The sequence below is a fragment of the Tripterygium wilfordii genome, chromosome 11, assembly GCF_013401445.1.
Source record: "Tripterygium wilfordii isolate XIE 37 chromosome 11, ASM1340144v1, whole genome shotgun sequence".
Taxonomy (NCBI): domain Eukaryota; kingdom Viridiplantae; phylum Streptophyta; class Magnoliopsida; order Celastrales; family Celastraceae; genus Tripterygium; species Tripterygium wilfordii.
Genome location: NC_052242.1, coordinates 3,803,323 through 3,827,610, shown reverse-complemented (window position 1 = coordinate 3,827,610; position 24,288 = coordinate 3,803,323). Strand labels below are relative to the sequence as shown.

The following is a 24,288-nucleotide window of genomic DNA, read 5'->3' as shown; positions in this document are numbered from 1 at the left end:
TGCACTTTCTGCCTATGAAATCAAAACATGACACTAATATCACTGGAATCGGAGAACTAACCTCCTAAAAAAACAATGCAAATGACAATAAAGGGGAGAATGCAATCAACAATGCAAATAACCATAATTTGTTGGACAAGTTGATATGACCATAAGCACTAACAAAACAATGCAACACACTGTTTGGACAAAATCAAATGGGTTTGGGTTCCCTCAAAAATCCCCTATCAAAATAGCAAAGCAATGCAATGGACACAAAACATATGTGTATGCATTCCATAAATTAACCATACCCAAATAAACCATGCAAGGCACATAAATCTATCATCAAACCAGACAAAAAAATACTCTTGCTTCTGAATAAAATAAAGCAATGGACAAAAACATGGGTTGTGTGGGATTTGGTGGTCTAAAATAAGGAAACAAGCCAATAAAATTTTGACTTATTGACTGAGTAGAACATATAACCTTAAAATATTTTCCTTCCTCATTCCTTATCCCTATTTTGAGCTCAAATTGCAACTGCTTGCAAGAAAAACCAGTCGTTAATCTCCATCAAGGTTATCCAAGATGCATCACAACCAAAATATTGATGTAATCATTGAACATAACACATTACCTTGAAATATTTATTTTCCTTTTAGTGATTTTCAATTGCAGCGCCACCTTCATACAAAGCAACGGAAGAAATCAAATGGGGTTTTGAGGTTACATTTCCTGTAATATCCCGTCCCAAAATAAAAATGAGAGTTAAGGTTAGGGTGAAATGAGTAAAAGAATAAAAGGAAATGATTTAATATATATATATATATATATATAAACAACTAAAAGTAATAAAAAAAATTTAAAGGGGGTGAAGGTCTGCGTAAGTTAAAAAAAAAAAAAAAACAGAGAAGAATGGCAGCCCCTTTTCCTCACTTCACCACCTCCAGTCAACCACCTCCGGCGGCATTTCGGTGACTTTTCCGGCTAGTAAAGGTGCCCCAACTTTGAAACCTACAACCACACTAAGAAAGAGAATGATTAAGTTAATTTTGAACTTAGAGTTTGTGGGTTTAAATGGGTTTTGGGGATGTTAATTCAAGTGGAGTTTTCTTTGTTTACTAACTCGAAATTAGACTCTAATTTTCTTATATTGTTAGGTACAAGTGTGGTTCTTGAATCAATTCAAGGGAAAGCTTGAAATTCTTGAATTAGTGGAACTAACAAAGTTCAAGGTAAGGGTTAGTGACTCAAATTGCTTTAATTAAGGTTGGGGTAAGATGGAAATAATATTGTGATATGAATTTAATTGTTTAACCTTATAGAATTAAGGTAGGAAATGAATTTAGTGAAATTGGGGATATTGCGTAGTATGGAATGTGAGACTTGAAAGGATTGGTGAATATGGAAAATTAATGGAGCTTACCTTAATGAATAGGTTAGCGAATTGGCGTGAAGTATATGTTGCTTCTTGGTGAGGATTGCGTGTTTACTTCGAGGTAGGGATTTCTTACTATTTTTATTTCAAAACACTTTCAGACCACCAAATTGCTTGAATGGTAAGTTTGGTTTCCGTATCGATCTTTCCCAAGGGGAAACAAGCCCTTGCATGCTTACCATTGTTCCTTTGCATTATTGTCAATTTATTGGTGATTTAATTTGATGGATATATAACCTTGGAATGCTTGGTCATAAATCGGGCATTATGTAAATCTCATTCATCACGATGAATGAATGTTTTTATCTATATGTGTTGCACGAATGACATAAATTATAAGAATTTACATTAGATGCATGGTGGGCTCCAAGGGTGGTCCCGCACTCATGTTAGGTGTTTGATGTTATTTGGGCACGTGCGTGGATAATGGATAGGAACCTTGTGATGGTCCTAGTCCATAGGATTCCCGTAGCGGTATTTGTTACTGCACGCTGCTTAGTTATTTGATGCTAGGTCAAGCGTGGCAGACTGAGATATCACCGTGGGACCAGCGGTGAGTGGTTGCGACCACATGTGTGCCAACCTTCTCTCTAGCGGTTTGAGATTGATGAATATGCGATTGTGGTATTGATTGGATGCTAGAGAGAGAGGTAGTGCGGTGGATTCTCGTCGGCTTATCGTCGCAGGGTGGGAATCTGATTCGTCGGCTTTGGTGTCATTGGTGGAGGATATGGAGGTTCGGTTGGGTTAATCGGGTGCATTAGTTTGCATTGTATTAATTAAACGATGTTTCTTCCCCAACCTTTTTATTCTTTACTTGTCTTATAGTATTTATCCCGACTGAGCCTTCTGCTCACCCCATCTACTTTCCCTTCCCATAGGTGAGACAGAATCTAGTGCACAGGAAGCGGATCAGTAGGAGGACGCGTGACGGAGGTGGCCTGAACTTTTGTGGTTGTGTGACACGTGTGTGTGGATTTATACATATGTATGGTGTGATGTTGGTACGTTTTAGTAGTTTAAGTTCATGGATGTAGTATGGTTATGGTTGGATTGATGTATGGTGTTGTTTTTGTTGGCCGGGAGTGGTGCCCGTGACTAGTGTGTGTTTGATGATGATGATGATGATGGGGTATGTGTTTGATAGTGGACCTACGGGTCGGTTGATGTTAATGATACTAGAAGTGTTTTTTTTTTCTTGTATGTGATCTGATTACAGGTGGGTTTCCTCAATTTATGGGGAGATGCTGCCGAAATTTTTGGTAAAGTTTATATTGGGTTAGGACGTAACACGTGTGATGCATGTGATTGTGTTTGGTGTGAGGGTTTTTGTGTATTTGTCATTTTTTTGCACGCTCCACGGATCGGGTGTGACAATTTGGTATCGAAGCCAGGTTGGCTCTTTTTGGGACCTAGGGAGTGGGTCAATATGCATGTGTGAGTGTGTTTGTTGTGTTGTGATTATATATGGTTCTCCTGGTCACGTCACAACCTCTGCTGATCCGGTATGTTTTCTTTAATCTCGTAAATCCTAGAATCGTATTTGTATTGATGGAAAGTTGTGTCTTCTGTGCTACAGATGGACACGCGTAGAACTATTCGTTCCCTCAATGGGGGACGTGGGGGAGAGCAGGGACGCGTGTCTTCCGAGGACCCAATAGTCAGGGGATTATCAGGGATCGAAACAGCCGAGTCGATTAGGCTGGACACACATTTATTTCCAGAGTTGAGTGTGATGAGTCCTCCAGTGCAGGAGAAGGATTTAGGCCAGGAGCTTGGAGATGAGCCGACACTTGTGCATGAGATAGGTGAGGAGATCCCTGCACCAACCCAGCCTGCAATATCAGCGCAGCTTGTTCCTTTATTAGCAGCACGGGAACAGTCCATGAGGAGAATGTCAGAGAATGATAGGGGATGTTACTCGACTAGTGCAGACTCAGACTGCACGAGCACCACAGGTCCGCAGTGAGGGACAAACTTCAGGGGTACGGGGAGATGAGGAGGGTGTGCAGAGACATAGACGAGAGTTGACAGAGTTGGATCAGCTACGCAAGACTGATCCACCCACTTTTACAGGTGATACGGATATGGCACGTGCATATGAGTGGATTCGGCAGATGTCACGTCGGTTTGAGACTCTGGAGATTCCGGATGAGAGGCGAGCATTGCTGGCCTTATATTATCTGAGGGAGGTAGCTTATGAGTGGTGGGATTCATTGGATCAGAGGAGAGAGACTATGACATGAATATCATTTGATGAGTTATTCATGTAGCATTTTGTGTCGCAGTCTTATCGTATGGATAGAGCTCGTGAGTTCTTGACATGTCAGCAGACTCCGGATATGACTGTGAGTCAGTATGAGAGGAAGTTTGAGGAGCTATACAACTTTGGTAGGAGGTATGCGCCAGATGAGGTGAGCAAGACAGAGCAGTTCAGACAGGGATTGCTTCCTACTATAGCTACACATTTAGTGGGATTGAGGTTGTAAACTTATACTGATATGGTGGAGACGGTCTTATAGTATGAGATGAGTTTCAGGGAGTCTCGGACGTACTGCGATACGCATAAAGGCCGAACAGCATCTGTGGTAGGTTCTTCTTCTAGAGGAGGTCAGAAGAGACAGAGGACCTATGGGCAGAGACAAGAGGGACAGAGTGGAGGTCGAGGTAGAGATCAGAGGCCACGAGGTGGCAGAGGTACACATCAGGGGCAGAGGATTTGTCATCAATGTGGATGTCCTGGACATTTGAGAGCACAGTGTACAGTTCAGGGGGTGGAGTGTTTTTGGTGTCGTAGGGTTGGCCACCGGATGACAGATTGTCCTCAGCTTGAGCGAGGAGGACAGCAGGGTCAGTATTTGCCAGCACCACCAGCTCGTCCAGCCCTCCCTACACCACCTACTACATCTACACCATCAGGGAGGAGACGACAACCGGCTAGGCAGCAGCAGCAGCAGATTTTGACTCAGGGACGAGCATTTGCTCTTACTCACCAGACAACACCAGAGCATCCAAACTTTGTTGGGGGTACATTTCTTGTTTCAAATTGTTGGGCTAGAGTGTTGTTTGATTCGGGTGCCACTAGTTCCTTTATCACATCTTCATTTGCATTGGCTTTGGGGTTAGAGGTGAGACTGATGAGGCGAATGATAGTGGTAGACTCGCCATTCGGACAGTTCACTCGTATTCAGGGCTATTGCATTTGCATGTGTCGGTTTGGTGATATCGAGTTGACCGCTAATTTGTACGTTCTTGACTTCCAAGATTTTGATGTAATCTTGGGAGTAGATTGGTTGACGGAGCAAAAAACAGTTTTAGACTTTTGGGAGATGAGGATTACTTTAAATGCTCCTGGTGGGGTAGTGATTCAATTAAGGGGATCGAGGGGTGTTCCTTGTCCATATTTTTTGGACAACCCCTCCTACGTCGATTGTTCAGTAGTGAGTTTGACTACTTCTACACCCAGTGCCGATGTGATTGCCCCGACACTTGTAGTGGAGGAGTTTATGGATGTGTTTCCAGACGATTTGCCAGGTCTACCTTCACAGAGGGAGGTAGATTTTGTCATAGATTTGCATCCAGATACGAAGCCAATTTCGATTGCTCCGTATCGGATGGCTCTAGTAGAGTTGAGGGAGTTGAAGGTACAGTTAGAGGATTTAGAGAAAAAGAAATTTATTAGACCGAGTGTTTCACCGTGGGGAGCACCGGTGTTATTTGTGAAGAAGAAATATGGCACGTTGCATATGTGCATTGTGACGGATCGAGTTTAACACAAGAGGGGGGGTGAATTGTGTCCCCAAATTCCAATTGGAATCCCTTTTTCAATTCAAACAAATTAATGGCAATTAACAAGTAGCACACAAATTTGGACTCTAATGATTTTCCTAATCAATATTCAATCCAATGCAAGATGTGATACAATATAGTGAATGACCAAATATCAAATAATCAAGAATTGCACAAAACAGATTTTCAAGCAACACACTGCACACAGATTTTTCAACTCAGATTTTACCTATCAAATGATGTCGAAATGCAACGAAATTTTATATGCAATGTCACAACACCTTAATAAACACTCTATCAAAATTTCAGATCAAAATTCAAAGTTTAAGGCAGTCTGCTAATCTCGGACAGATTAGGGTTTTGAAAATCCTGCAGTTTGAAACAAGTAGTAAATATAAACAAGTAAACAAAGAAATCAACACAGCGATTTATAGTAGTTCGGAGACCCTTCTCCTACGTCTACTACCTAGATTCACCAACCTAGGATTTTCCCAACTCCACTAAGGTGTGGTTTTAAGAGACCCACAAAACTCCTTACACCAAGGGTTTCTAAGAACTCCCTCAAACTTCAATGTTTACAATTTCCCCTAACAAAGGGAATTTCTCAATGGGATTTTCAGCCAAGGTTCTCACAGGTTACCTCAAAGGTATTTGGTGTGGAACTCTCAAGATTACAGCAACACTCTCAAAGATAGGATTTTAAGAACAAGAGAGGTTTAGATTGTAAGTAAACAAAGCCTAAAGGATATAGGAACTTCCCTTTTGCAAAAGCAAGAGTAGTGAGAAGTCCTTGATTGTAGAGGCTTGTATTGGAGAAGATTGTTGTAGCAAATAGCAAGAAAGCTTGATGATTGATGAACTTGATAGCAAGAGGTTTCTCTCAAGGATAATTTTCAATTTGCTTCTCCAAGTTGTATGAAAGGGAAGATCCTCTTTTAAAGGCAATTCTCTCCTATGCTTGCAGCCATTGGATCAAACTTCAAGAGTTGATCTCTACCATCCATTGCAGCTCCTAATCTTGGTCATTGATGATTTGAGCAAACAAATCTCCACCATAGAGCATATAGACGTTGGAAGCTTGAGAGAAGTCAAGTTGTACCTTTCTTCCATAAGTGTTGTCACAAGCACAACCCTTTGATCAATGTACGTCTTCAAATCTTGACCATTCAAACTCTCTTTAATTCTCAACCATGGATGTAAATTGTACTATGCCATCTTGTCCCTTCATTTTGAATCAAAGACTTCAAAAGTGATCCCTTAGTCAAGGATCTTGTTTGATTGCACCAACCTAACTTTCTTGGTAGCACATGTCTTGAGTGAAAATGTCAAGGATCTTGTTTGATTGCACCAATCCTAACTTTCTTGGTAGCACATGTCTTGAGTGAAAATGTCAAGGATCTTGTTTGATTGCACCAATCCTAACTTTCTTGGTAGCACATGTCTTGAGTGAAAATGTCAAACAAGAATATATCACTAATGATAGAGAGGACAAGGTTTGTCCCACATGTTTGAAAAGAGTTGTATCTCCATGAAGACCACAACCAATAGCCTCAATGTTTGATTCATTCAACTTGATTAAATGCCTTAGTGGAAAGTTGGCAAATATAGGATTTTTCATTGTTTCCTAGAGCTCCAAGCTCATTCTTAGAAACAGGACTTCGACCACTCTTGAACATACTGAATTCTGAGCCATATGAGACCACAATGATGATTAACCTACAAGGAAATAGGAGGTAGAACTCCCCAATTGCATGTAAGCTCAAAGAGCTTCATATAGAGCGCATAGGTTAATCACATTAGAAAAAACAACCCAGAAAATTCATATTACTGCATGATAAATCATTTTATATGTATTAGAATGTTCATGTAAAATTTCATAACAATCGGAAATCGTTTGGTCACTCAACCAAGCAATTAGATCACTAATAGTGAAACCGATAAATTCTAAGTGTAAATTCAAAGTTATTTTGCAAACTCAGTGTAAATGACCTTTTCTCTTGAACTTTACTAAATCAAATATGTTCATAGTGATGAAACTAAGATGCACACGAAATTTCATTTAAATCGGAGTTCATTTGGTTCACCACGTTCACAAAGAACACATATGCACAAAATTAGGTAAAACCTAGTTTTGGCGGAATTTAAGCATATGACCAAATATATGTGATGCACTTAATTTCTCATGATTATAGTCCTAGAACATATATTAAACCTTCATGTGCATGTGGTTCAAGTTTCAAGTCATTTGGACCTAAGTTGGTTAAGATATGATAATTGGAAAATTGATGCTCTAACTTAGTACATGTATATTTGTTTTCAAAACTTAATTTCCAGCACTATCTCAAAAATATAGTCATTTAAATTAAATTCATATGAATCAAATATTGCTTTAATGTTTCATTATCATTTATAAATGATTTAATATCATCAAAATTAGACATATAGGACCATAGGTCCAACACATTGATTATCGACAGTTGAATCGGGTGACCATGAAGAACAAGTATTCGTTGCCGAGAATCAATGACTTGTTTGATCAGTTGAGAGGAGCACGACACTTTTCAAAGATTGATTTGCGATCGGGCTATCATCAGTTGAGGATTCGGGAGGGGGATGTTTCAAAAATAGTCTTTAGAACTCGATATGGACACTATGAGTTTTTGGTGATGCCATTTGGGCTCACAAATGCCTCGGCAGCGTTCATGGACTTGATGCAGCGGGTTCTTCACCCATTTCTGGATTGTTTTGTAATTGTATTCATAGATGATATCCTGATTTATTCACCTACCTTAGAGGAGCATGAGCAGCATTTAAGAATAGTATTGCAGACCTTGAGAGAACATCAGTTGTGAGTAAATGTGAATTCTGGGTGACAGAGGTGAAGTTTTTGGGCCATGTGATTACTCAGGAGGGAGTGACAGTTGATGCATCGAAAGTGGAGGCGGTAGTGAAGTGGGAGCGACCTAAGAATGTTACGGAGATACGGAGTTTCTTGGGGCTAGCTGGTTATTGTAGAAGATTTATTCAGGATTTCTCATAGGTTGCTTCATCATTGACTCGCCTTACGCGAAAGGGAAGTCCATTTGTGTGGTCGGAGGAGTGTGAGGTGGCTTTTCAGGAGTTGAAACAAAAACTCACTTCTTCACCGGGGTTGATTGTTCCGGAGAGAGATGTGGGATATCAGGTGTATTGCGATGCGTCCAAAGTTGGACTAGGATGTGTATTGATGCAGCAAGGAAGAGTTGTAGAGTATGGTTCGCGATTGTTGAAGACACACGAACATAATTACCTAGTGCATGACCTAGAGTTGGCAGCGGTAGTATTTGCATTGAAGCAGTGGAGATATTACTTGTATGGAGAGAGATTTGAGGTGTTCTCATATCACAAGAGCCTCAAGTATCTCTTGTCGCAAAAGGAGTTGAATCAGAGGCAATGAATATGGATGGAGTACTTGGAGGATTATGATTTTTCATTGAATTACCATCCAGGGAAGGCGAATGTAGTTGCGGATGCCTTGAGTAGGAAGAACCGAGTTGCGAGGTTAGCGGTGCGAGAGTGGGAGATGTTAGAGACGGTTGATAGTTTTGGGTTGGAGCTACAGGAGCAGGGTAGCCAGATGTACTTGGGGAGCATTGTTACTTGTCCTGTATTGATACAGAGAGTGATAGATGCTACATTTGATACTTTTGAAGAGGAGAGTGGTTGGCTTAGAGGCATGGATGGAGGAGTACGATGTGTAGGAGATTGATAGTACCCGAGGATAAGGAGTTACATAAGGAGATATTGAGTGAGGCGCATCATTCTAGATTTGTTATGCATCCAAGGGGTACCAAGATGTATAGGGATTTGCAGAGACAGTTTTGGTGGAGAGGTGTGAATGCCGATGTGGCGAGGTATATAGCAAAGTGCCTTACCTGTCAGCAGGTGAAGGCAGAGCACCAGAGACCGACAGGGTTACTACAACCACTTCCGGTGGCAGAGTGGAAATGGGAACATGTCACGATGGATTTTTTGACAGCATTGCCGAGATCTCTACATGGGCATGATGCGATGTAGGTGATTGTGGATAGATTGACGAAATCAGCACATTTTCTTCCGGTTAGCAAGACGAACACGTTGGAGTCCTTGAGCCGATTATACATTCAGGAGATTGTGAGGTTGCATGGAGTGCCACTTTCTATAGTATCAGATAGAGATCCGTGATTTACTAGTAGGTTTTGGGAGAGTTTGCAGGAGGCTTTGGGAACAAAACTGTGTTTCTCTACTGCGTTTCACCCGGAGAGTGACGATCAAAGTGAGCGGACTATTCAAATATTGGAGGACATGCTTCGGGCATGCATTATGGATTTTGGGGGTAGTTGGGAAAATTATATGCCTTTGGTGGAGTTTGTATACAACAACTCCTACCAAAGTAGCACTGAAATGACGCCGTATAAAGCTTTGTATGGGAGACCTTGTAGATCACCATTATGTTGGGCGGGGGTAGGAGAAACGACATTATCGGGTCCAGATTTGGTGAAAGAGATGTAAGAGAAGGTGGAAGGAATACGAAAGCGTTTAATTACGGCTCAAAGTAGGTAAAAGTCCTACGTTGACCGAAGAAGAAGACCATTGGAGTTTGTGGTGGGTGATAAGGTATTCTTGAAGGTAAGCCTGCGTAGGCATATCGGTTGGCTCTTCCGCCACGATTGTCCAAGGTTCATAACGTGTTTCATGTGTCAGTGTTGAGAAAATATGAACCGGATCCATCACATGTGTTGGATTGGTCCGCTTTAGAGGTGGAAGAAGATGGAACGTATATTTTACAACCGTTGCGAATCTTGGATAGACGGGAAAAGGTTACAAGATCGAGTGTAATTCCATTAGTAAAGGTGCTATGGTTGCATCACGGGACGGAGGGAGCGACGTGGGAGTTGGAGTCCAAGATGCGGGAAAAGTATCCCGATTTATTTATATCCACGGGTACGTACATAAATTTTGAGGGCGAAATTTTTATAAGGAGGGGAGGATGTAATATCCCGTCCCAAAATAAAAATGAATAAAATATACATTAATAAAAATAAAATGAATAAATTGGATTTAGTTATAAAAAGAATAAATTGTAGGGTAAAAAGAATGATTGAAAGGGTTAAAAGAATATTAGAATTAAAGTTAGGGTGAAATGAGTAAAAAAATAAAAGGAAATTATTTAAAATATATATATATATTTAGAAAAATTAAAATAAAATTTAGATAGGCCAGACAAAAACGTAAAACCACCAGTAGCCACATATAACTTAAAAGACATTTTGTCTAAACATGACAAAAACCCCATAAAAAATGATGATGGTCTTTCTGAATTACAATTTGAGATTTTAAAAATAAAAAATGAAATCAAGATTCTTAAAAATAAACAAATTAAGGATCGTTGGCAAATCAACAAATTAGTCCAAATGATTGACAAAGGCAAAAGCCAACTTAAATCGGAAACTCCTAGTGAGTTGGAAGAAATTGAAAGAACAAATCAAATTGAGACTGAAGGAATTATGGTTGAAAGTTCCTACCAAGAAGAGAAACCATTTCTTGGTTCTCTATCTTGTCTCATTATTAGTCAAAAATGGTTCATCAGAATTACAATCAAAATCAAAAATTCTTATTCTTTTGATACCATTGCTTTGGTTGATTCCAGAGCAGAATTAAATTGTATTCATGCAGGTTTAGTTCCTCATAAATTCTGGAAAACCACTATCGAAGGAATGAAATCTGCCAATGGCGATGATTTAAAAATTAAATTTAAATTATTAGATGTCTCTATTCAAAATTCTGGACTCAATTTTACCACTGATTTCCTTGGTATCAAAAATATCACAAAAAATATTATTTTGGGAACACCATTTCTTGATCTCATTAAACCTTTTCAAGTTGACTATGATGGCATCCATACAATGGTGATGGGTCATTTAATTCATTTTCCATTTATTAATCAAACTGCTATTGCCAATGTCAATTTGTTAAAGCAAAGAGCTATACATCGTTATAGTCTCAATATTCTAACCGCTTATGCAGAAACATACAGGAACAATGACTGGTTGCGTTGATAGAGGCAGCGGCAACGGAAGGGCTTCTATGCCATCAACAGATCCTCAGAATCTAAAAGAATTTCACATTATTCTCATAAAACGAGAATACCATTGTGCAAATCCACAAAAAGTTGTTTCAAAATTTTCCCTACATATTGGCAGTATATGCCACAAGATTTGCGAAAAACTCAATGATTCTATTTCAATTTCTATTTAGAAAAACCATTCTTTGGATTAGGAAATAGTTGCACATTGCACTATTCAAAATGTTTTTCTCAAAATAAAATTTTAGAAAAAGAACACATACGAGTCAATCCTCGGTAAGATCATCGACACAAAAAAAAAAATTGACAAAAACTCTTTAACTGGTTTTCATTCTGATGATCTTCTGAGTGATTAAAACTGTTCAAACCTAGTTATGGTTTGGCTATTCCACAGTAAACGGTCGGTGGTAAAGAAACAATCAAATCCGTTGATAGTTTGAGACTTTACTAAAAAGTCCAAAAATCCCATGAGGTACCTACTCAAATCTAGGTCAATGATTTGGCTATTCCACCTCAAACGGTCAGTGGTAAAGAAATTATCAAATCCGTTCAAAGCTGGAGATTTTGCTCAAAAATCCAAAAATCCCACTGGGTAAAAATCTCAAAGGCCAGTCTCAAACCATGCTGGCACAAAGCACCTGCAGTGTCTGCATGTTCCTATCAAAACAAAGGACGACGAAATCATTAAAGTCACTCCAGTCGTCAAAACTACAGGAACTCAACAATGCTACAGGACAAAAGCAAAAGCAACAGTAACAAAAGTGAAAGCTACATGGATTCGGCGCAAAAGCAAAAATAGGCCACAAAAATCCAAAAGCTTTTACTTTCAATTCAAATGTGATGATCTCTCCCTCTATATAAGGAGAAGACATCTTAGTTTAGAGGGGGGTTCAAACCTTAGATAAAAAACTCTCTCTTAAACTCTCAAGTTTATAGTCTCTCAGAGTTCCTCCGCAGTAGGTTAGTTTTCAATAAGCTTCATATATGCTCGCATACATATATGTTTAGCATAAGTTATATGCTTTAAATAGATCCTTACAGACAGATATCATAGATATCCCAAAACGTATGTAAGTTAATTTATGTTTTCAATACACAGATATCCATACAGATATCTGTTTATCAATCAATACAGATATCATTTGATATCTGATTATCAATACAATTAGTTGGCTGGTTTAACCGCCTTCTTTTATCAATTCATTTCCAATTTATTGCTTTAAATTATCAAATGCTTGGCTGGTTCTACCGCCTCAATCATTTAAATTAATTTATGCTTCCAATATCAAACTGCTGCCACCTCCACCGGATGGTTTAACCACCAATGGATGGTTTTATCCAATTTTTATTTATTCAATTTATTTTATTAATTTTCTGTCTATTATTAGAATTAATTTTAATTAAATTATTTGTGTAAATAATCTGTCGATAAACTGTTTAAATTATTGATTTAATTTTAGTTTTCTTTTATATACTTTTTGTTGTATGTCTACTCAAAGACATATCACAGGCCTCAATTGCCTGTCTTAGTCTTCTCCCTTAGTCTCCTCTTCGCTTGCCTTCGATCGCTGTCGTCTTGGGATTGGAGGTGACATTGGAGGTGAATCTTTAACCAATCCCAAAGTCACAATGATCATTGTGAATGACGTCCCATGTTTTGGATTTAAGTTGGTGACATTGGAGGTGAATCTTTTTGTTCATTTTGAGAATCTAATGAGGATTTGGGGTTTGGACATTGTAAAAGGGTTTTGGTATTGTACTAGAGGTATCCACGCCTCGTATATCGGAACGATAAGAGGTACTTGGTGGAGGTCTAGTATTTGACGTGACACTTGATGTAGAAAAGGAATTCCTACTTTGTTGACTAAGAGGTGGTTTAAAGGAACTTGAAGAAGATCCTACGTGAAGATTTTGGAAATCAATTGAACGACGTCGAGAGTCGAAAGTGATTTCGACCTTTCCGTCAGAGGATTGAGTAATGTACTCAATGTTTGTATTTTCTATTTTCTTGGGAGGTACAGCATTCTGTAATTCCCATGGTTTTGGTAATGTAGGCTCATGCCATTTAGACTTTTGTTTTGCTAATAATTTAATTTTTTCGTGACTTTTGAATAGAGGCACATCACGCTCCTCGGTTTTGATTGTATAATCTGTCCTATTTAAAATTGATAATTTAGATTCTTTTTTATAAATTTTGTTAATTTCTACTCGGGGAATATCCCAAGTATCAATTGATCTATCTAAGTTTTCAAGATTAATCTCCTCAGTGTTGACGATGCCATCGCCAGCAACTGAGCTAGAGGTAGACATTGATCTAAAGAGTGAGCTCATGTCTGAACTCAGGTACGGTGACCTACGAGTTGCTTCCTATAGGGTTTGATACATGCCTACCATGGTGGGAAGAGGCCACTCGGGACTTACTGGCCTGTCCGTCGGCCCTTACTGCCTGTCCTCACCCACAAACGCCAGCATGACCGGCCCTTTATTCCACAACTACCGGCCAGACACCAACCCAGACCATAATCGACACAGACTCACTATTTTAGATAATGCGCTTGCCTCTGTCTCCGATACCAAGACGACAGCGATCAAAGGCAAGTGGAGAGGAGACTAAGGGAGAAAACTAAGACAGGCAATTGAGGCCTGTGATATGTCTTTGAGTAGACATACAACAAAAAGTATATAAAAGAAAACTAAAATTAAATCAATAATTTAAACAGTTTATCGACAGATTATTTAAACAAATAATTTAATTAAAATTAATTCTAATAATAAACAGAAAATTAATAAAATAAATTGAATAAATAAAAATTGAATAAAACCATCCATTGGTGATTAAACCATCCGGTGGAGGTGGCAGCAGTTTGGTGTTGGAAGCATAAATTAATTTAAATGATTGAGGCAGTAGAACCAGCCAAACATTTGATAATTTAAAGCAATAAATTGGAAATGAATTGATAAAAGAAGGCGGTTAAACCAGCCAACTAATTGTATTGATAATCAGATATCAAATGATATCTGTATTGATTGATAAACAGATATCTGTATGGATATCTGTGTAATGAAAACAGAAATTAACTTACAGACCTTTTGGGATATCTATGATATCTGTCTGTAAGGATCTATTTAAAGCATATAACTTATGCTAAACATATATGTATGCGAGCATATATGAAGCTTATTGAAAACTAACCTACTGCGGCGGAACTCCGAGAGACTATCAACTTGAGAGTTTAAGAGAGAGTTTTTTATCTAAGGTTTGAACCCCCCCTAAACTAAGATGTCTTCTCCTTATATAGAGGGAGAGATCATCACATTTGAATTGAAAGTAAAAGCTTTTGGATTTTTGTGGCCTATTTTTGCTTTTGCGCTGAATCCCTGTAGCTTTCACTCTTGTTACTGTTGCTTTTGCTTTTGTCCTGTAGCATTGTTGAGTTCCTGTAGTTTTGACGACTGGAGTGACTTTAATGATTTTGTCGTCCTTTCTTTACCACCGACCGTTTACAGCGGAATAGCCAAACCATAACTAGGTTTGAACAGTTTTAATCACTCAGAAGATCATCAGAATGAAAACCTGTTAAAGAGTTTTTGTCAATTTTTTTTTTTTTGTGTCGATGATCTTACCGAGGATTGACTCGTATGTGTTCTTTTTCTAAAATTTTATTTTGAGAAAAACTATTTGAATAGTGCAATGTGCAACTATTTCCTGATCCAAAGAATGGTTTTTCTAAATAGAAATTGAAATAGAATCTTTGAGTTTTTCGCAAATCTTGTGGCATATACTGCCAATATGTAGGGAAAATTTTGAAACAACTTTTTGTGGATTTGCACAATGGTATTCTCGTTTTATGAGAATAATGTGAAATTCTTTTAGATTCTGAGGATCTGTTGATGGCATAGAAGCCCTTCCGTTGCCGCTGCCTCTGTCAACCCAACCACTCATTGTTCCTGTATGTTTCTGCATAAGCGGTTAGTATATTGAGACTATAACGATGTATAGCTCTTTGCTTTAACAAATTGACATTGGCGATAGCAGTTTGATTAATAAACGGAAAATGAATTAAATGACCCATCACCATTGTATGGATGCCATCATAGTCAACTTGAAAAGGTTTAATGAGATCAAGAAATGGTGTTCCCAAAATAATATTTTTTGTGATATTTTTGATACCAAGGAAATCAGTGGTAAAACTGAGTCCATAATTTTGAATAGAGACATCTGATAATTTAAATTTAATTTTTAAATCATTGCCATTGGCAGATTTCATTCCTTCGATAGTGGTTTCTCAGAATTTATGAGGAACTAAACCTGCATGAATACAATTTAATTCTGCTCCGAAATCAACCAAAGCAATGGTATCAAAAGAATAAGAATTTTTTATTTTGATTGTAATTCTGATGAACCATTTTTGACTAATAATGAGACAAGATAGAAAACCAAGAAATGGTTTCTCTTCTTGGTAGGAACTTTCAACCATAATTCCTTCAGTCTCAATTTGATTTGTTCTTTCAACTTCTTCCAACTCACTAGGAGTTTCCGATTTAAGTAGGCTTTTGCCTTTGTCAATCATTTGGACTAATTTGTTGATTTGCCAACGATCCTTAATTTGTTTATTTTTAAGAATCTTGATTTCATTTTGTATTTCAAAAATCTCAAATTGTAATTCAGAAAGACCATCATCATTTTTTATGGGGTTTTTGTCATGTTTAGACAAAATGTCTTTTAAGTTATATGTGGCTACTGGTGGTTTTACGTTTTTGTCTGGCCTATCTAAATTTTGTTTTAATTTTTCTAAATAGGCTAATTTGATTTCAGGATCCTCAATGTGGTTTACCACATCAAGGAAGAAACCCTGGTCTCGAGAAAGCATGTTGCATTCAGGAGAAGAGGAACTTAAATCTTCTCATTGAAGTTCACTATCAGGATCACTACTAACTGACGATGTTTCAGCATCAGTGTTTAAAAGTAGTAATTCTAATTTGGCTAAGATTGGAGCATCGAGATCGAGCTCATGAATTCTTTTGTTTAAATGACAGTATGGTGCCTTGTGTCCTGGTTTGTTACATTTAAAACAAACTACAGACTTTGTATCTAAATTTGGCTTTTCTGTCCTAGATGTTTGATTTTTCTGAAAGCTTGGTTTATTGTAATAATTAGGTCGCTTAAATCTAGAAAGCCTAGATTGATAATTTGACCTATAATTATCTTTTTTAATTTCTTTTCTTTTCGGACAGTTGTCCTCGAATCCGAATTGTTTACAAAAGGATCCTAATTATTTTGGTATTTGTTCTGTTCAATTTTTAATTGTTTTTGTAACTTAATATTATAACATAATTGTAGTCCTACCTTTTGGATATGACTAACTAAATCACCATATGTCAATTGATCATACGGTATTTGGTCATTGTTTAAGGATTTAATTTTGTCTCTAACCTTATCTCCTAAAAGAATTGGAAGTCCTGCCAAGAACTTTTCTTTCCAGAAGGGTTGATTGTTGTCAGGACGCATCATGACACGGGTTAGGAAAGTATCTTTGTATTGTTTAAAATCATGGAGTTTTTTGCACCTTAGGTTTGCTAAGAGCTCAGAAGACCTATCTCTAATACTAGAGGGATCTCCTAAGAAATGTTTTGAGATGGAGAAGATTAAGGTTGCAACCGCATCCTGTATATCTTCACCAAATTCACTTTTGATGACTAAACCATCAGAAGTGGTTTTGACAGCACTAAGAATTTCATTTTGTTGGGATGAAGTAAGATGGTACTAACAAATTAGCAATCGCTTGATCAGTGGTATCCATTTTGGTTTTGTAAGCATTGCTTACCATGGTCATTTGTTGTAAGAGATTGAGGATATTGTAATCAGACATGCCATCTATGTTCCATTCATAGATTGTATCGGCATTGTATTTCATCTGATTAGTCTGTTTTTTTTCTAAAAGAAGATCAGGTGCAGTTGTTTTTGAATAATAAAGTTTTTATGGCGACTGCCACGTCATTTTGTTTATCTCGAGATCTGAGCTGTCAATGTGACAATCAGTCTTCTCAAGATTATGAAGTGCAGGCTTTGAAGATGGTTCCGGAGTGTCCGGGATTTGTAAGGAAGGGAAATGTACAATTTCACTCCTTAATTGGTTTAATTTGTTATCTAAGGCATCTATGAAATTACTCTTTTCTGGTTTTAAGGTTTTGACTAATTTTTGAGGGATTTCATAGGGTTTAAATACTGGTTTATCCAAAGTAGGATGAAGAATTGGTTTTTGGACATAGTCCTCAATCCGATTCAATTGTTGTCCTATTGTGGATAAATGTTGATTTGTAAAATTGTTTTGTTCAACTAAGTTTTTGAATTCCTTATCGGTCTTAGCTATCTTAAAAGGTGTAGCTATGATAGGGACATTTTTGTACTCAAGTTTGAGTTGGGTTAAAGGCGGATGCTCAGACTCGACAACTGTGTCTTGAGTCATGTCATGCCATGTTTGGGTCCTTTCGGTAATATTAACCGAAGGTAAAGGTAAAGGGGATAAAGGATTGCTCTTACTTTCTAGAGCACTACTGGTTTTTGTAGCAGTGTCAAGAAGTAGTGAATCTCACCACTCTATGTTTAAAGAGGGATCGTCTTCATCTAAGGGAAGATTTTGAGTGTTTGTTAATTTATTCTGTAAAGGAGAAATTGGAATAATTGGAGATTGTTCCGGAATATCCGGAGTTTGTTGGGGAGTAATACTATTACTCTCTAGTTTTTGGTTAAATGAGGTTATTGGGGTCAGAGTAATACTATTACTCTGTTGGTTTTGGGATTTTTCGGTGTTTTTTACCGAGGGTAAGGTTTGAGGATAATCATTACCTCTGTCTGGGAAAGTTAATTCAAACCAGTCAAAGAATAATAATTGAAACCTCATGTCTGTCATGAAGGTATAATATTGATTTTGGATTGTATCTCGTTTTTGGCCTTTGTAATTGGAAAGAAACCAATCACGTTTTAAAGTGTTTTCTTTTGAGTAAAACTCTTTTTGGACGAATTTCTTGTCTATGACGAACTCAACAGAGCTGTTTAAGACATTTAACTCAGGAATGGCAGAGTCATCTACCATTTGAGAATAAGTTGGTGACATTGGAGGTGACTCCTTTTGTCCAGTTTGGGAATCCAATGAGGATTCGGGATTTTGAATATCGTAAAAGGGTTTTGGTATTGTACTAGAGGTATCCACGCCTCGTATATCAGAACGATAAGAGGTACTTGGTGGAGGTCTAGTATTTGACGAAACACTTCATGTAGACAAGGATTTTCTACTTTGTTGACTAAGAGGTGGTTTGAAGGAACTTGAAGAAGATCATATGTGAAGATTTTGGAGATCGATTGAATGACGTCGAGAGCCGAAAGTGATTTTAACTTTCCCGTCGGTTGATTGAGTAATGTACTCAATGTTTGTATTTTGTATTTTCGTAGGAAGTACAGTATCCTGTAATTCCCATGTTTTGGGTAATGTAACCTCGTTCCATTTAATGGACTTTGGGATTGTCATATTGGATTTACCAATATCAGTTTGGATTAAGAGAGTTTCACCTCTCGGGGATTGTCGCAACGCTTTTGAACCAAAAGCAGAGGACATTGCTTTGTAATGAATTCGATATATAAGAGAAAGTGGGAGTGAACCACTTGCCATCTTATAATTATGAGTTTTAATGTTTAATGTTAAAGTGTCTAATAAATTTTGATCACTTAAGGAGACGGTGAAGTTTGGGTAACAATCAAAATAGATTGGACCACTGCAGAGACTTGTCTCTACCGTTCCTAAGAGAGAATCATTAAAGTCTAATAGTCTACAATCACGTAGACATAATAAGATTGAGGTATCTAAACCTTCTCTGGTTAAGGGTTTGACTCCTATTTGGATTAAGCCAATATGAAGATAACTGTATTTTGACTGATGTTTTAAAATTGATTTTGAAGTAAACAATTTAATTGTTTCGTGACTTTTGAATAGAGGCACATCACGCTCTTCTGTTTTAATTGTATAATCTGTCCTATTTAAAATTGATAATTTAGATTCTTTTTTATAAATTTTGTTAATTTCTACTCGGAGAATATCCCAAGTATCAATTGATCTATCTAAGTTTTCAAGATTAATCTCCTCAGTGTTGACGATACCATCGCCAGCAACTGAGCTGGAGGTAGACATTGATCTAAAGAGTGAGCTCATGTCTGAACTCAGGTACGATGACCTACGAGTTGCTTCCTATTGGGTTTGATACATGCCTACCATGGTGGGAAGAGGCCACTCGGGACTTACTGGCCTGTCCGTCGGCCCTTACTGCCTGTCCTCACCCACAAACGCCAGCATGACCGGCCCTATATTTCACAACTATCGACCAGACACCAACCCAGACTGTAGTCGACACAGACTCACTATTTTAGATAATGCGCTTGCCTCTGGCTCCGATACCAAGACGACAGCGATCGAGGCAAGCGGAGAGGAGACTAAGGGAGAAAACTAAGACAGGCAATTGAGGCCTGTGATATGTCTTTGAGTAGACATACAACAAAAAGTATATAAAAGAAAACTAAAATTAAATCAATAATTTAAACAGTTTATCGACAGATTATTTAAACAAATAATTAAACAAATAATTTAATTAAAATTAATTTTAATAGTAAACAGAAAATTAATAAAATAAATTGAATAAATAAAAATTGGATAAAACCATCCATTGGTGGTTAAACCATCCGGTGGAGGTGGCAGCAGTTTGATATTGGAAGCATAAATTAATTTAAATGATTGAGGCGGTAGAACCAGCCAAGCATTTGATAATTTAAAGCAATAAATTGGAAATGAATTGATAAAAGAAGGCGGTTAAACCAGCCAACTAATTGTATTGATAATCAGATATCAAATGATATCTGTATTGATTGATAAACAGATATCTGTATGGATATCTGTGTATTGAAAACAAAAATTAACTTACAGATGTTTTGGGATATCTATGATATCTGTCTGTAAGGATCTATTTAAAGCATATAACTTATGCTAAACATATATGTATGCGAGCATATATGAAGCTTATTGAAAACTAACCTACTGCGGAGGAACTCCAAGAGACTATCAACTTGAGAGTTTTTGAGAGAGATTTTGATCTAAGGTTTGAACCTCCCTTTAAACTAAGATGTCTTCTCCTTATATAGAGGGAGAGATCATCACATTTGAATTGAAAGTGAAAAGCCTTTGGAATATTTTGGCCTACTTTAACTTTTGCGTCGAATCCCTGTAGCTTTCACTTTTCCACTGTTGATTTTGCTTGTCCTGTAGCATTGTCTAGTTCCTGTAGTTTTGACGACTTGAGTGACTTTAATGATTTCGTCGTCCTTTGTTTTGACAGGGACATGCAGACGCTGCAGGTGCTTTGTGCCAGCATGCTTTGAAACTGGTCTTTGAGACTTTTACCCAGTGGGATTTTTGGATTTTTGAGCAAAATCTCCAGCTTTAAACGGATTTGATAAATTCTTTACCACCGACCATTTGCGGTGGAATAGCCAAATCTTTAACCTAGATTTGAAGAGGCACCACTTGGGGTTTTTGGACTTTTTAGTAAAGTCTCCAACTATCAACGGATTTGATTGTTTCTTTACCACCGACCGTTTGCGGTGGAATAGCCAAGCCATTAATTCCCAGATTTGAAATGGTTTTGAGAGGGTTTTTAATCCTCATGACCCCAATATTGAGGTTCATCTTGAATGTCATTTTCATCTTCTTCCCATTGATCCCAGTTAAAATAATCATAATAATCACTGTCATTAGCCTCAACTTCTAAGAGCAGCTCCAACCGGAGCATCAAATGAGACATCAAATTGACTAACTGCCAATTTGATGCCTTAATATGCTTTTTAAGATCTCCAACGCAAACATCAAATTGAGACATCAATTTGATGCTTCAAGCTTCTGGATGCAAATATACCTCCAAAGGAGAGAGAAAATCAGAGACATCAAATTTGTGGCGGGTCACCAACGGCTCTCATCAACGGTTATTTTTTCTTTCAACGACTCTATTCAAATCTTTAAATAGTTTTCCAAACTTGAAAAATATGTCAGTTCATCCTCTCTTTATCTCTTCCTTTGAGAATACACATTTGTTTCTTTCTCCAAGGCTCTGAAGATCTGGATCTAGTATTTGTCTCCAACGACTATTTGTTTCTTTCTCCAAGGCTTTTTAATTCTTGATTTTGATCTTGTATGTCTTTATCTTCTTCTTTGTGTCTCCATTAAACAGATCTGCTTTGTTATTCTGGATATGGTATTTATCTTCTTCTTTGTATGGGTTTTGGATCGGTGAGCTATCTGGGTTTTGGTGTTATATGTGGTTCTTGACTTTTTGATGACTCTTTTGATTATTTGGGTTGGAATGCATCACTTTATTGAAACATGAAATGGGACATCAAAGTACAAATTGGGCATCAAATGATAAATTTGATGCTCCATTTTGATGTTTTCCATTGGAGATGCTCTAACAGTTCTTCTTGTTCAGTTAAATCTAAAAGGTGATCATTAATGTGATCAGATATTAGATCAAATAAAATTTGGTCCCTTATTTGGGAAAAAAGAGCTATTTCCAAAATATCTTTTCGTAAGTCATAAGGAAGATAAAATTTTTGAAGTCCTCGTAAAATCTCTATTTTGATAATGTCAGCATTTAAAATTGGGTATGCCCAAGCATCTTCCCAACCATCACTGTAAGCCAAAATAATATTGATTTGATTGGTTTCCATTTCAAGAAAGATTTTGTCATTTTGGGCTAAACTAAACTGATGGTCAAAAATTGGGGTGCCAAATCTGTTAAGAATGTAATGCAGGTTTGGATTAGCCATGAAAACTTTTTAATGGGAGGATAATGTTTTACCTATCTTGGAGAAATTCCCTTGTGAGGAAGTTAGGTAGATTGTTGTCTTTTCCTGCAATATAATCAATGTCAAAATCAAAAATACTAAGAATGGCTTGCCATCTAGCAAAAATTTGTTTTGATGCAATATTTTGGACATCTTTTTGGAGGACATTTTTTGCAGATTGACAATCAACTCTAATAAGGAATTTTTGGTTAAGTAAATCACTTTGGAATTTTGATACACAAAAAACAATTGATAATATCTCCTTTTTGATGGTAGAATAATTTTGTTGAGTAGGATTCCATTTTTTGGAAGTAAATTGTATTACTTCCTCCTTTCCATTTTTGATTTGTTTGAGGATACCGCCGTATCCCAACTCTGAAGCATCTGTTTCAACAATTTTTGGAGTATCTGGGTCCACAATACTAAGACAGGGTAAGGTTGGGAGATGTGTTTTAATTCTTTGTATGACAGCAGTGTGGACATTTGTCCAGGGCGGTGGATTTTTCTTTAACCTGTCATATAATGGTTTACACAAATTTTGTAAATTGGGATAAAAATCAGCCACATAATTTAGACTCCCAAGAAAACGTTGTAGTTGGGTTTTGTCTAAGATTTTGTCGGGAAATTTATCAGCGAACTGGATAGATCTTTCTATTGGTATAATAGTACCAGGATGAATATTATGACCAAGAAATCTAATATGGGTTTGAAACAATTTGATTTTTGTTTTTGAAACAACTAACCCACTTTCTTTGACAATGTTTAAAAATTTTGATAAATGAAAAAAATGTTGTTTAATGCTATTAGAGAAAATTAACACATCATCAATATAAACAATAATGAATTGAGAATGGGGATTAAAAATGTCATTCATAATTCGTTGGAATTCAGAAGGTGCATTCTTTAATCCAAAAGGCATTACATTCCATTCGTATTGTCCGAAAGGAACTGTAAAAGCTGTTTTGTATCGATCTTTCTCATGCATCTGTATTTGCCAAAAACCTAATTTCATATCAAATTTTGAAAATATTTTTGCATCATGTAGTTTGGATAATAAATCTTTTTTGTTTGGAATTGGATATCTTATCCATTGTAAAGCTTTATTTAATGGTTTATAATCTATATATATATAAAAGTAGGATACACTTGAGCTTTTTTTCCCTCCCAAACTTGCAAGATTTTTAGTCTTAATTAATTAAATAATTTATTCTTCCTAAACCAACAATAAAATATTTTTAAATCAAAGATATAATGGATAATAGGATATCTCCTAAACTTTCAAGATTTTTTTCAAATATTTTAAAGATATTGAAAAAAGATTTTGATAACCAATATTTCAAAAGATTTTTCAAATATTTCTAACTATATTTAAAAATTACATCCCAATTTCTCTCTCTCTCCTCTCCCACCCACTAATATTTATTTACTTAGCTCCCTCATGAGGAGCTTTAATTTGTTTAACTCAATTATTTTTTCGATTTGATTATTGTTTTACACCTTATTCATATGGTTTGCCCTCTCACAATTCAGTGTGCATCAATCTCTTTTAATATTCATAGATATTCTAATTACGATGAGTCTAAACATAATTTTATTGATTTTTTTTTCAGAAATATCCTTTAAGGGCAGCTATGGATTCAGTCAATTTCACTTACGAAATTGTAGGTTAGGATTGTACACTATTTCTTTTTCTTTTTTGTAATTGCGTTTTCAATAGGCTCAAAATCAACATGTTTTTTTTTTCTTTTATCAAGGTTTGACAAGTGACAACATTCTTGGAACTGAAAATCAAATGGAAATTTTATGTTGAAACTAGAAAATAAATCAAAAAATTGATAGAGAAGAAGAGTCGAAACCCGATTCCTTATGTTCCACCAGTGACTAGAGTAGTCATTCCACGATAAGGTGTTATAATTTCCATTATTTTTCATTGTTGTTGGAGAGAGTAATAATTTGCGGTCATATAATTTTAATATTCACGAAGTGAAATAGACTATGTTAACTTAATTAGAAACAATGAATTCGTTAGCAAAGTAGTATTTATTATGATAATTCTAACCATGAATGAATATGTAAATTATAAAAAATACACATAAA

The 24,288-nt window shown here is 36.8% G+C and overlaps 1 protein-coding gene across 9 annotated transcripts in view; it reads left to right on the top strand.

Annotated features, from left to right (window-relative positions):
- LOC120009285 (kinesin-like protein KIN-14S) overlaps positions 1-24,288 on the top strand; it is a 53,784-nt gene that overhangs the window by 11,478 nt on the left and 18,018 nt on the right. For 8 of the 9 annotated variants that reach the window (XM_038859821.1, XM_038859822.1, XM_038859820.1 and 5 more), the window contains exons 2-3: positions 1,143-1,217; positions 1,421-1,481. In XM_038859821.1, the coding sequence (XP_038715749.1) occupies positions 1,444-1,481 (38 nt within the window). In that variant the 5' untranslated portion in view covers positions 1,143-1,217; positions 1,421-1,443. The remainder of the gene's footprint in view (positions 1-1,142; positions 1,218-1,420; positions 1,482-24,288) is intronic. The other variant, XM_038859816.1, reaches the window with a different exon arrangement.